The 11,903-nt window shown below is 46.4% G+C and overlaps 2 protein-coding genes and 1 non-coding gene across 3 annotated transcripts; 1 reads left to right on the top strand and 2 right to left on the bottom strand.

Moving 5' to 3' along the window:
- Positions 1–1,603: 1,603 nt before the first annotated feature.
- LOC120894726 lies at positions 1,604–4,404 on the top strand. Its single transcript, XM_040297491.1, has 3 exons — positions 1,604–2,810; positions 2,886–4,109; positions 4,181–4,404. The coding sequence occupies exons 1-3, from the start codon at positions 2,766–2,768 to the stop codon at positions 4,376–4,378; spliced, it is 1,467 nt and encodes a 488-aa protein (XP_040153425.1). The 5' UTR covers positions 1,604–2,765; the 3' UTR covers positions 4,379–4,404.
- A 766-nt stretch (positions 4,405–5,170) lies between these two features.
- LOC120894628 lies at positions 5,171–7,018 on the bottom strand. Its single transcript, XM_040297339.1, has 2 exons — positions 6,730–7,018; positions 5,171–6,662 (listed from the first exon to the last, which is right to left on the bottom strand). The coding sequence occupies exons 1-2, from the start codon at positions 6,781–6,783 to the stop codon at positions 5,232–5,234; spliced, it is 1,485 nt and encodes a 494-aa protein (XP_040153273.1). The 5' UTR covers positions 6,784–7,018; the 3' UTR covers positions 5,171–5,231.
- Positions 7,019–10,639: 3,621 nt separating this feature from the next.
- On the bottom strand, positions 10,640–10,712 carry Trnav-cac. The gene has a single exon. It is a non-coding gene; the product is annotated as a tRNA-Val (tRNA).
- Between the last annotated feature and the right edge of the window lie 1,191 nt (positions 10,713–11,903).

The raw sequence follows: 11,903 nt of genomic DNA, 5'->3' as shown, positions 1-11,903 counted from the left end.
TTTTCGTCCCTCACTTTTCATCACCTGCCACGGTGGTACCCCCGGCAGCCAAATTTAATCTTCTCACTCTTCACTCAATCTCATCAATTTTGGTGTGCGAAGGCGCCTTCGCCCGCGGCCAAGTCAGTAAGTCGTACCGAGGCGAGGCTTAGCGTCGCTTCCGCGTAGTATGTTCGTTTCCACTCACACTGTGGTATACATTTTCCGTCTCTCTATCTATCTCTCTCTCTCACGCTCTGAAGTCTTTCTACACTTGTTTGTGTGCCATATCCCACTCAATAAGCAACATTCCACTCGATTATTAGAAGATATAATAAATAAAAACCGATTTGCGAGCGGAAGCGAAAGCAAAGGTTAGGAGCGCGTCCCTCTGGGAAGGAGAGAAACACGAGGAGCGCAATCCACAAAACAACCAACAGCGGGAAAAGTCAAGCAACCGGATGCGGAAACATCGACTAATGTCAACCGAACGATGATGGTGTTACAGGAGCAGCTCGCGTAACGCACGGGGGCACGGTTCTTGATGGGTTTTTCTGCTATACTGTGACGGAACGTCAGCAAACGGGTCAGGCTGAAGGGTGGCGTACTTTTAGCGCACGTGAACAAAATATGCTCCTAAAGCGCCGCTCCTTTCGGCTTACTCCAGTTCAGCTTCGCGTGTAGCGGCGAATAAATTCCACCGTGGCAAAGAGCAATTTCCCGCAGCGCGCACTCGTGTTCCGAGAAGTTTGCCCCATCCCAGCGACGGTAATGGTGGAGGCGAGAGGAGCACTTGACGGCGTCCTGTGGCACAACCACCCGCGAAGTACATGGGCAGCATAATCAGTATCACCAGCACCGTTCCAATCTGCCCGATTCGCGTTGCCATCCGTTTTTTGCGTGTAGGATGTGAGTTGGTGGTGAATTTGTGGCCACTTTTCCGAGCAGGCGTGCAGTAGAAAAGGGGGACGGAAGATGAGAATGGCTGCAAAATAAGAAGCCATCGGTGGGGTGTCCTGTGTCTCTATGCCCTCCTCCACCTTCACCAACTTATTCAATCTTCTCTTGAGCGCTTCCAGCGCTTCGGCAGAACTGACTGTTGCTTTTTCGTACCAGCGGGTCAGGATGGAAGGAGGAATCATGCTATCGTGGGGATTGTATTGAAAAGTTTGTAGAATTATTCATTATAGAAGGAAAGAACAGCGTCGCATGTTAATCAAATGGATAGATAATGGAGCTAAGCTGAGTTGACTTTGTGGTGTAACTGGTTAGTGGTAACGTTCATTTTCTCCCCCGACGTACGATGGATTCTTGAGTAGAGCAAGCGAGGAGTCTCTCAAGAGATTTTGTTCTAGAAATAATTTTAACGCCTTTTCTCGATATTGCAATGCAGAAAAAATGAAGTGAAGTGATAAAAGAAGAAGAAATGTATTATGAAAGTTCAGTAATAATCATGTGTATGAGGTTTGTATTTTGAAATGCCTGAAAAATACCAGTCAATCAAAGCAACTTATCAACCCACATATACTACCTTCAATCCGGCACACCAAACAATCCTGCATACAAATGAACCTCTCCAAGCGCAGCCGAAGATTCGGCGTTGCTATACAAACACACAACAACCGCTCGGCGCCGCTGCTGCTGCTGCTGCTTATATTCTACCAAATCACGCGATGGTGTAGCGAAATTTGCAACATCAGTGGAAGCGAAACGCCCTGAATAAATGGAGAAATTTCCACAACAGCACCACACACACACACAGGCAGACACATACATACAGGCGTAACCCGTCTTCCTCCCATACTCTCCCAGCCCATTCGCACGACCGTGTTGATGGGTTTTCGCTCAAGAAGCAAAGGTCCTTTTATTGTTTCCTTTCACGTGCGCCACCCTTATTGTTGCTTTCCCTTCGGGCGGGTCGGGGATGATCCGCTTTTCGCGTTTCCCTTCACCGAGAGGATACTTTCACTCTCACGTAGTCCCTCTCATTCCCCCCTCTCTGGCAAGCCATTGAGCCCCCTTTCAACGGACGATTTATATGCGCATAAAAGCCGAGCGGGACAGACACAAACACACACACACACAAGCACACGCTCAGAGCGCACAGGTTTGGTCGGGTGATATCTGACGGCATCAACGGTATCCACTTTCAAATTGATTAGGTAAATAGTGAGTGACGATTAGAGGAGGCAATGGGGAGATGAGCTGAGACGCATGTCCTTGGGATGATGATGGTGAGTGAGAGAGCGTGATGCTGTAAGTGTGATGGAGACAGTTGCGCGGTAAAAAGGTAGCTACTGCAGATAAACATCTAATAGGCTGCTCATAGCAGGCCATCTTGGAAGCAGTGAGCCCCTGGAAAGTTGACGCCGAGATGGGCGAAATGGTTTCATCACGGGATCCCACAGAGTATGGCTCAAAAGTGTGGAGAGCTCCCTTTCTTCTTCTCTTTCAATTGCCAGATGATTTTCTAGAACAGAGACATTAAAGCAAAAGTTTGGAAAGCTCCGAAGTAGCTCAAACCAGCTGTACATACAGAAACAATACTTAAAATCACTATGCGATAGCTTCACACTTCCAAAGCGACTTCGCTTAACAAATACAGATCTGTAACGGATGGTTAAGTAATAGCATTACAACAAACAATAAAGCCCTTTTTGGGGGTGATATTTACCCAACTGCAAGTTCATAGACACGCATAAGACCCTCAGAAAGCTTTAAATAGTACGAGCGATACTGCACCCGACCCGCATAGTCGTAGTTTTTTTTTCCTGGTGAGCCACGAAATGGAGTCGCTGAGATACATTTGTTGGGCGTTTTGTCTGGCACAGGTACGACAACTGCAACTTAACGCATCCCAACCTAGTGCCTGTCTCTTATTCTACGCTTTTCCCCCTTCCCTTTAGTTTGCCTTCGTGAGCGGTCATCCCGAGTTTGGCACTCCCTTCAAGGTCCCGCAGACGTCCGCCGTCATTCAGGGCGCTATGGATGTGTCCCGCCTTTCTGCGTCGATTGACGATACACTCAACGTAATGATGAGCGGATTTATACCCAACAGTGAATCCAAACGATTGCTGGTAGTCAACTTTGCTGACGAGTTTTCGCGAAAGCTGAAAGCCGTCGCGGAAGAGCTGCTAACCGCTGCAAGTAGTAATTCCAACGTGAATGACACGCTGAATGCAGTGTTAGATAAGTATGCGGAGCTGGTCACGTTTTACAACAGCAATGGCAATGCATTCGTTTCGGATGTTTCCTCCAAGGTGGGTTTGTACGTGAGCAGTGAAATTTGGACCGCTTTGGAGTTTATAGAAAGCGCTCTTCCCGATGTAAAAGTTACGACGAACATGTTGCGAGAGGCTCTTCTTAGTGTCTCCGCTGTAGGTGACGTTCCAGCAGGTCTGCTGCGACCGCTCGTGAATGCATTGAGAAACACGAAGGCACATCTACCACTGCTGGTGTATGTGTTCCAGCGTGTTGGAGTGAACTTCCAAACGGCGGACACGTTCATAGCTACCTTCAAGCAGGACGAACAGCCTCTGCCCGATAAGTTCCAACGGGACACAGCCACGTTCAACGGACGGCTGTCAACGCTTGAAGCTGCTGTTGAGACATCATTTTCCACGGTGGAACAATTGTTCAGCGCTACCGGCACACGACTGAGCAACGAGTTAAAGGGTGACGTAGAAGATCAGAACAACTTCGTGAAGCTCAAATCAGATCTATTATCGTTTACGAGCACCCGTTCACTGTTTGTGAAGGATCTGAAGCAATCGATTCAACTTGCAAGCTCAGGCAACAGACAATCGATCGTGAATGGTGTAAGCCAGGTGTACTACTCGGATAGCTCGCAAAAGGTGGGCTCCCCAGCATTACAGCTCGCCCAGCAGCTCCTCGAATCAAGCGCCAATGCCGAGTTCTGCCATAGCAAGTACGCTGCCCTTGTGACGGATCTGCTTCCCTTGGGAAGGATACGGTTGAACGAATGTTTCGATACGGAGCGACCGAGGTTGCAAAAGTTGGAAGAGCTATTGGAAACGTACGCACTGATGGTGTCGTATGACGTAGAGGACATGTGGAATAACTTGAAACCCTGTACAGCGGAATGTACCAAAAGTGACTGTCTCTCAAAGGTAAGCCTTCGAGTTCGCGATCTGATGGCTAATCAACCTGTTCATCTGTTGTTTTTTTTCTTCAATTCCAGATCACTTCATTCTACAACAAGTTAAAGACAGCGCGTAATACTGCAAAATTGACCAGAGCTTCGAATTTCTTCTTATCAGCCCTGACTGCCAGTTTGAATCGGGTTGGACTATGCTTTACGCGCGTGAATTTCTTGACGTTCCTCAACCTGGTACCTACCTACATAGAGGACGCCAAGCAGTGCGTTGGTGAAAATTGAAGAGCTCGAGAGGATGCCTTAATTGATTGTGCAGACAAAAATGGTTTAATAAAATTGTTTTACAATGCATGAATTATCGATTGATTCTTTGAATCATTTTAGATTGTTTTGTCATTCAATTAACTACAAAATTGAAAGATCGTTTGTGTGAGTTTATATCACAAACAGGTAAGAATTCTCCCGGCTGTCCAATCTACCCAGAAGAGTTCCAGATTTTGTGTTATTCCCTCATCATTTTCGCTCTTTATAGCTGTTCTCTTATTTTGAACAAAATAATAAATATAATGGGACGGTCTGGTGGTGCAGTCGTCAACTCGTACCACTTATGACAACATGCCCGTCATGGGTTCAAACCCCGAATGGACCGTGTCCCCATACATATAGGAATTGACTATCCTACTACGTATAATCAGTAAGTCATTGAAAGCAAAGCCCAGCAGTGCCACAGGCGCAGGCATTGACCAACAACAGTAGTTGTAGCAAAAAGAAGAAGAAGAAGAAGAAGAAGAAGAAGAGTATACACAATTTTTCCATTCTCTTTGTTGTCTGGAAGTGGCAAGACAGTATTGAAAAGAAAGAAGATCAATAGAAAACAATGGAAAGATAGAAAAAGCCGCATAAGATACAGCTTTATAGTTGTATTACTATATTTTAAGTATTTTAAGGTTTATAAGAATTTTTTTTGCACACAACAGTAAAAGTGTCAGTCAAGCCTGATCAATACAATAGATCACCATCGTCATCGCATTGAATATCATTGAACAGAAATAACTCAATATAATAAACAAACGCTATTTTTTCACAAAACTTTATTTATATTATAACATAAAACATCATATTCCCTCTAAACATCTCAAACCTCCATTATTGGCACATTGTAAGACGGCCCTTTCTGTCGACACTCTCCAATTTCGCTCCATAGCTGCGCCCGATCGTTCGCAACAGCTAGGGAGGCTTCCGTACCGCACAGCAGCAGCCGGCGGGCGCTACTAGTTGTCTCAGCTACCAAAAACGACTTCATTAGCTCCAGTTTTTTCTTCATTTGCTCCACTAACTGTGTGTAGAGACCGTTCATAGCAGTTAAGAACGAAAAATTGCCCGACTCCGCAGTGCAGAGCTGTAGCTGATCGAACAGATCCTCGAAATCGTACACGAACGTCGCGTACATGTTGAGCAGGCTGGTGCGGAGCGTTCGTAGTCGCGTGTGCTCCTGCCGATAGCACACTATTAAACCATCCCTTACGCGCGGTAGAAGCTGTTCCACCACGCTGGCGTACTTGTTCAAACAGTACAGACCGTACGGTCCCTTCATAGCCGTCACGTCGGCAAGATACAAGCCAAGCTCATAGGCACGACTGAACGTGACAGATGCGACCGATGTTAGGATGGTTTTGTACGGGGTTAGCTTGCTGAACTGTTCCCTTACCGTGAGGGCCACTTCATCTTGGTCATCCGACTGCAATTGCAGAATTTTTGTAACCGTAGTCCGAATATCGCACGGGCCCGAACTGTCGCATAATATTGCCAACAAGGGTTCAACCGATGCCCCGAGACCACTGATCTCTTGCTTGGTGCAGCCCAATGCTTGCAGCGTCGTGTCTTGCAATTGCTCCACATCATCCATAAAGCTTGTAAAATCATTTTCAACCGTTGTCGTTGTGGTCTGTACCGACCTGGATAGCCTTCCGAGGAATGTATCAGCCGCTCGAATATTCTCACCCGTCGAAGCGATCGTGTAGTTTAGCGGAACAGTGTTTGCTCGCAACATCGAAGCCACTCGAGTTACCATATTGACGATGGACACATCTATGCTCACCGGATTGTCAATAACGGCTGCGGTTAGCTGCACTACCGCTCCGACCATAAGTTGCACCGAGCTTTGCAGTGTCTTGAATGAATCCTGCAGCTCTAGCTTGATCGATAGTTTGACGAGTTTTTCGATTTCAGCCAGAATTGGAGGTAATTCGTCCACCTGGAGTGTTTGCAGACGCGTGAGGGAGAGCAAGACGGGATGGAAGGTAGCAGTGACGTTGCTGTTGCTTGTACTGGCTTGGTTCAAAGCAGTTGCAAAGGTCGTCCCAATGGTGGCCACCTTGCGCGCCAGCAGGTCCATCTGGGTGCGCAAATCGCTCAGCAAGCCGTAGGACGAGACGAGGGAAAAGCTCATGTGTTTTGTCAGCTCGCTCAACCGCTCCTCGATCATGACGGCCGTACCTTGCACTGCTACACTGCCCCGGATCATCACATCAACGCCAAAGTCGGGTTTCGCTGCGACGAACGTCATCTGGCGGGAAAGCAGATCATTTTCTTATAAAGAAGTCGTATCTTCTAAAGTCTCACATTTTACTCACCGACAGCAGACACGCAGCAAATAGCAGAAGTTCTCTAGCGCGAGCCATTGTCATGCACACACAACGATCGAGCTACAGCAGCAGTAAGCTGCCGCATCTCTAGTAAGCCCCTTTTTAATAGATCCAACCCAGAATCATTTGCTGGGCAACGAGCATTTGTTCAACTGTAACTGGTACGATGTCTGGCTAGAAGTAGGGCAAACAATCACTAACCTCACCTATATCTACATTTCAAAACATGTCTCCACATAGCCCCCTCCCAAGACAAACAACGCGTACCGATTAAGTATCACAAGCCGAATTCATTTATGAATGTTTTTGTCTGTAATTTCAAAAACAATCCTTTCAATCGCGGCAAAGCGGCAAAAGAATTGCCGCCAATTGGCCGGCCGCTTTGTTGCGCTTTCGCTTGGGAATGTACAAAGAATCGCATCAAAATACACAATCGAACTCAACCCGGTTTAGCTCCTTAGAACTACCGTGCTCTTAGTAGTGGGGAAATGAATAATAGCCTAATTATAAAATGGAGCGCGTGTTTAGTCTAGTGGCGGTAGCAGCGGTCCAGCCGTGTTTGGAAAATAGGAAAAAGGGGCCAAACCAGCCACCCCCAGGCCCCATTTCCAGGCGAGCGTGAGTTTGGTTTTTTCGGGACACTTTAATTGGGCGTTCTTGTCGGGGTTTAAAATTGCGCGGCAGCGCACACGCGATCGAAACGGCAAAGCCAGTAAAAACTGGAGCACCATGCCACTGGTGGTGGTGTAATGAGTTGTGATGGTTTAAAAATAAATGCGATTTGTTTACATCGATGAAACATGGTGGTGATGATGGTGGCCGTAGCATCGCCCAAGGACTTCCTAATATTAACTTTTGAAACGAATTTTTGAGTGTGTTAGAAGCATAGAACGGTGAAGGTAGCATTTCATGTTCTTTGTTGTGCTAATGGTTGGCTAAATGATTGGTTTTATGTAAGTGTAAAACTAACCATTAACAGTTTAAACATTAATATTATCTTCAATTCATATACAATTCTTCCACTCACAACAAATGACCCACCAACTAACACGATTCACATTCCCCGTGTAATGTCTTTCGCAACAAAAACCACAACATACAAATCCCATCCCAAAGTGTCGAGATCACGGCACGGCACGAGGAGCATGTGGAAGGTGAAAAATTAATATTTAATCAGCTGGTTCCGCTTGGGCCCTCGATTACTCAAATCCATTCTCGTATCTTCCCCGTTTTCCCATCGCCCCCAGGCTTACATACTATCTCATTAAACAGTACGAACATAAAACCGAAAACGACCACCTCACGTGTGTCTTCCTTTACACACGCACGCATTAAAAGGTTTCGTTAGTTGGTTTGTTTTTGTGTGCTGTGTTACCGTATTGGTGTTACAGTCTAATCCAACGATCAACTTGTAACCATTCGCCAATAATTTTACCATCCCCGCACTGCGCTCCTTCGCTTAAGCAAGACCGTCATGATTTATTGCACTTACGGGGTACTTTCCATGCTGCTGCTACTGCCGGAAAATGCCCTTCCCTATTGTAAGGTGTGTTTTCTCTACCCATTTGAACGAGAAGAAGAATAAAGGCTCCTTCCCATGTGGGGCCAGTTGTGCAGACTATGTTTTAACCGTTGCTGTTCATCCCTTCCCATCTTGCACCCACCAGACACAAGATCTCCGCGCGTAAAGAGTGACAAAATTTCATCCAAAAACACTCGGATCATTCCCCGTTGTTCCGGGCAGTGGTAGTGGTACTGTCATATTGATTTTTCTCGCACCCAACCAGATCCGCTTTCATGCGAACTCGTTCTCGAACGCTCTGCTGCTTCGCTTTGCTTTGCTCGGCGAACAAAAGAGTAAGGCTTTGTGTCGGTGTCGGTGGCTCCAAAAGCAGGCAAATCCTGCACGCTTTCCTGCTACCCTGGTACGGTGGTGGAGTCGATTGAGGGAAAGTTCTCTCGCATTGAGCCACAGCTTTCTCCTCGCGTTAGGGCAGCGTTGAGTACCGCTGAGTTGCTCGCTTGATGGAGAAGTTGAGATTCCGAGATTGCTATAGAATTGTGTAAGGAGTCTTGTTTAACGGGGAAAATGGATCGCTCTGTGGGATAAGGAGAAGATGCTGCGATGTTCATTCATTTTCTGCTGCAAGTACAGCTCTTAATAGGAAAGCAATAGTTATTTCGTTTTAAAACATCAATTTTGGTATGAGAATTGCATACTTTCAGGCGTTTATATAATTTCCATCAACGCTATTTAATTTAGATAACTGTACTGACTTATTGTTCATCGTTTTGAGATACGACATCGTAGCGAAGATCACAATGAAGCTCCTTAGCTTTCCCACGACCTCTTGGAACGCAAATTCTAAGCAAGATATTAATTACCAACAGCACACATATCGTACGCTCTGATTTCACACACTCACTCACTTCGGAGCGGCAACGAAATAGTTTCCCAGAGCACCAGTCCATTCTTGAAGCAATTTCCAGTGCAAAGTTAGCCACCGACCAACGATAGCCCCGGATAGCACCGAAGACGCACAAACGCTCCTATCTCGAGCTTCAAAGATTGGACCTACCGGGAAAACACAGAAATCTTATCAGCTACGAGATACGGCTGTCAGCGCATGTACTGCACCAGTAATACCCACTGTCACACGGTACTGGGCGACGGCAGGACCGTGTGTATCCTGAATTCCACAACACACATCAACGCCAGTTGGGCAGTTGGGGTCTCGCTGGAACGGTACACATTCCGCGGCGCTGCTGTACGATGCGGTTCTATCGCCACAGGAGCAAATACGAAACCCCGAGTGGAACAAAATCAGAAGTTATCAAGTATGCAGACGATCTGTTAGAAAGGGATGGGCTTGGAGCGAACCAAAGCGTTCACCTTACCCCCTTTTTGACAGTACTGCTGCGCCCAAGCGAAGCGCTCCTAGCCCTGAAGAAGTTATCTCGGCAACCAACTCAAGAAACCATTCGCTTCGTTCCTCTTGATCCTAGGCGTTCGAGCAGCAGCAGCAACAGCAGCAGCACACCATACACTTGATTCCCGACGTTCGATGTTGTGCATAGTTTTGCACTCACCTCCTCACCTCCCGTGCCTTTCCACAGCGTAGAGCAAATCCGTCCACAGCTACCAATGTCTCGAACGATGAGCCAGAACCTCGCCCGGGCTCATAAACTTCCCATTGGACAAGTTCGCAGAATTCCAGAATTTAAACCAATCCCCGAGCCCTTTCCTAGCGCCCACCTTGGCACCTCCGCAGGGTTCAGCTGAAAACCCGTTTTACCCGTTTATGTCCTCCTCACTTCCCGGTCGGCGCAACCTCGCCAATCAACCTTTGTACTGCTGCACGCTCACACGATACGGTACAAGATGCAAATGGATGCATCTTAGCGGAAAGGACGTGAAATAGTCGCACCAGCTATGTCTTGACCTCTTCTTGAAATGCCCTCGGGCTAGCGAGATGGTAAGCGCCGGATGAACACACACAAAGCCCAATATCCGGACATCTTCATTGAGGGCGAAAGTATACTCCAAGAACTGACTGCCCCACCGCGGACCTTGTCCAGCAAGCTTCCAGAAAATGGGAGATGATCGTGGAACAATTACTTCCGGGGGAACCGGGTGGCAGTTGCAAACCCAAAAGGGTGGGTAAGAGCGAGCAAGTTTATTATTACGGCTGTAATTAAATAAATCCCACCCTTGAAGCCGAACCTGCCTGGGCGGCATTGAAGTCAAAAGTTTGTTGCGTTTCAGTAGAAGACAGAGGTACTTAAAAAAAGAAAGATAATAGTTGTATTAGAACTCTACTACACACAGAAATTGCTTTTATACTTGAAAAGTCACACAGCTTTGTTTGTGACAGAGAGGAAAAAAGAACACTTCATATGTTTCCGCCCGGGTTCGAACCGGGGACCTTCTGCGTGTGAAGCAGACGTGATAACCGCTACACTACGGAAACAGATGTGAGGAAGGGCCGCTAGTTTGCTCCCGGTTGCTGACCATTTAGCCCACACTGCTCTTCACAATCCTTATCTTGTTTCGCTTATCAGTTGAACTTCAATCATTCTTTCAAACATGAATGAGTAAAGTTATTAGATTATTGCTTTAAAATCATAAATCATAACAGTCAGGGATTTAAGCGAGGATTGGACCAAAATATCTAGCTTATCTGTAATGTATTATGTTTCGTTATTCTCACATTTCTAGATCAATCATAAATGTTTAATATAATTCTTATTAATCTTATCGTTATAGCGCAACGAAGCTCTTCAGCGCTACGAACCTGTTCTCACTCGAATCCGTCACACCCAAAAACGACAAACAATAATTATCCATCCATCCACACCGTGTCGCGGATTGGTGAACAACATAATCAGCCCCCAACTAGCTGATTGATAGTGATAAGAAACGGTTGCGAAACATACTAATTACCTTCGAAATCGCAATTTAACGCTTCGTGTATAGAGCCTTCCTCCCGATTCGCACCTTTACCAATACAATCGCTATGCTTTAATTGTTTGCACTTCCGAACTGTGTCGGGGACGGGATGTTAAAGTTATCTCGATCTTTTGCACCTTCTTGTGTATGAAGCGTGAAGTGTGGATTGGACAGTGTGAAATGTATAAAATGGTGATGGCAATTTCAAGTAATATAACAACAGCTTCTTACCACCAACACACCAAATCATACCTTCATAGGAGAGTAAGCTACTGTAAGCTCAAATTAAATTACATTCTGCTGATTCCACCGCCTTCTGCAGCAAGCTTGTACCTGGATAACATCCTACAAATGCCACCCGCAACTGCAACACTAATAACATCGATATCACTAAACTACAACCAACGTGAGCGATTGCGTTTCATCCTGTCAAAGCATCCTGTCTTTCCGCATCCTACCGCACGCTGAATGCTCCAATAGATTCACACTGCCAGTCCTGGGAGTCATCACACCGACACACCTCCCCTTGTCTAATAGTAGTCAAAATCGGGCTGTTTGTTTAATAGTTATGCCTATCAATTATGCAAACAATCTGCTATTCCGAGCTTCCAATGCACAATGCATCAATGCACGCCTGCCTGGGGGGGACGAACGAGGTGCAACGATGATTAAGACGTATCGATATCACAGCCAGATCGAGGCGCAGTGGAAT

Source organism: Anopheles arabiensis, chromosome 2 (genome assembly GCF_016920715.1).
Source record: "Anopheles arabiensis isolate DONGOLA chromosome 2, AaraD3, whole genome shotgun sequence".
Taxonomy (NCBI): domain Eukaryota; kingdom Metazoa; phylum Arthropoda; class Insecta; order Diptera; family Culicidae; genus Anopheles; species Anopheles arabiensis.
Note: the sequence above shows the minus strand (reverse complement) of the source record. Positions and strands in the feature narration are given on the sequence as shown.

Bases quoted from the DNA above. Each gene is read 5' to 3' on its own strand.
- LOC120894726 (XM_040297491.1), top strand. From the start codon at position 2,766: ATGGAGTCGCTGAGATACATTTGTTGGGCGTTTTGTCTGGCACAG. The intron at 2,811-2,885 runs GTACGACAACTG...CCTTCCCTTTAG, and splicing joins GGGCGTTTTGTCTGGCACAG to TTTGCCTTCGTGAGCGGTCA. The intron at 4,110-4,180 runs GTAAGCCTTCGA...CTTCAATTCCAG, and splicing joins AAAGTGACTGTCTCTCAAAG to ATCACTTCATTCTACAACAA.
- LOC120894628 (XM_040297339.1), bottom strand. From the start codon at position 6,783: ATGACAATGGCTCGCGCTAGAGAACTTCTGCTATTTGCTGCGTGTCTG. The intron at 6,663-6,729 runs GTGAGTAAAATG...CTTTCCCGCCAG, and splicing joins TTGCTGCGTGTCTGCTGTCG to ATGACGTTCGTCGCAGCGAA.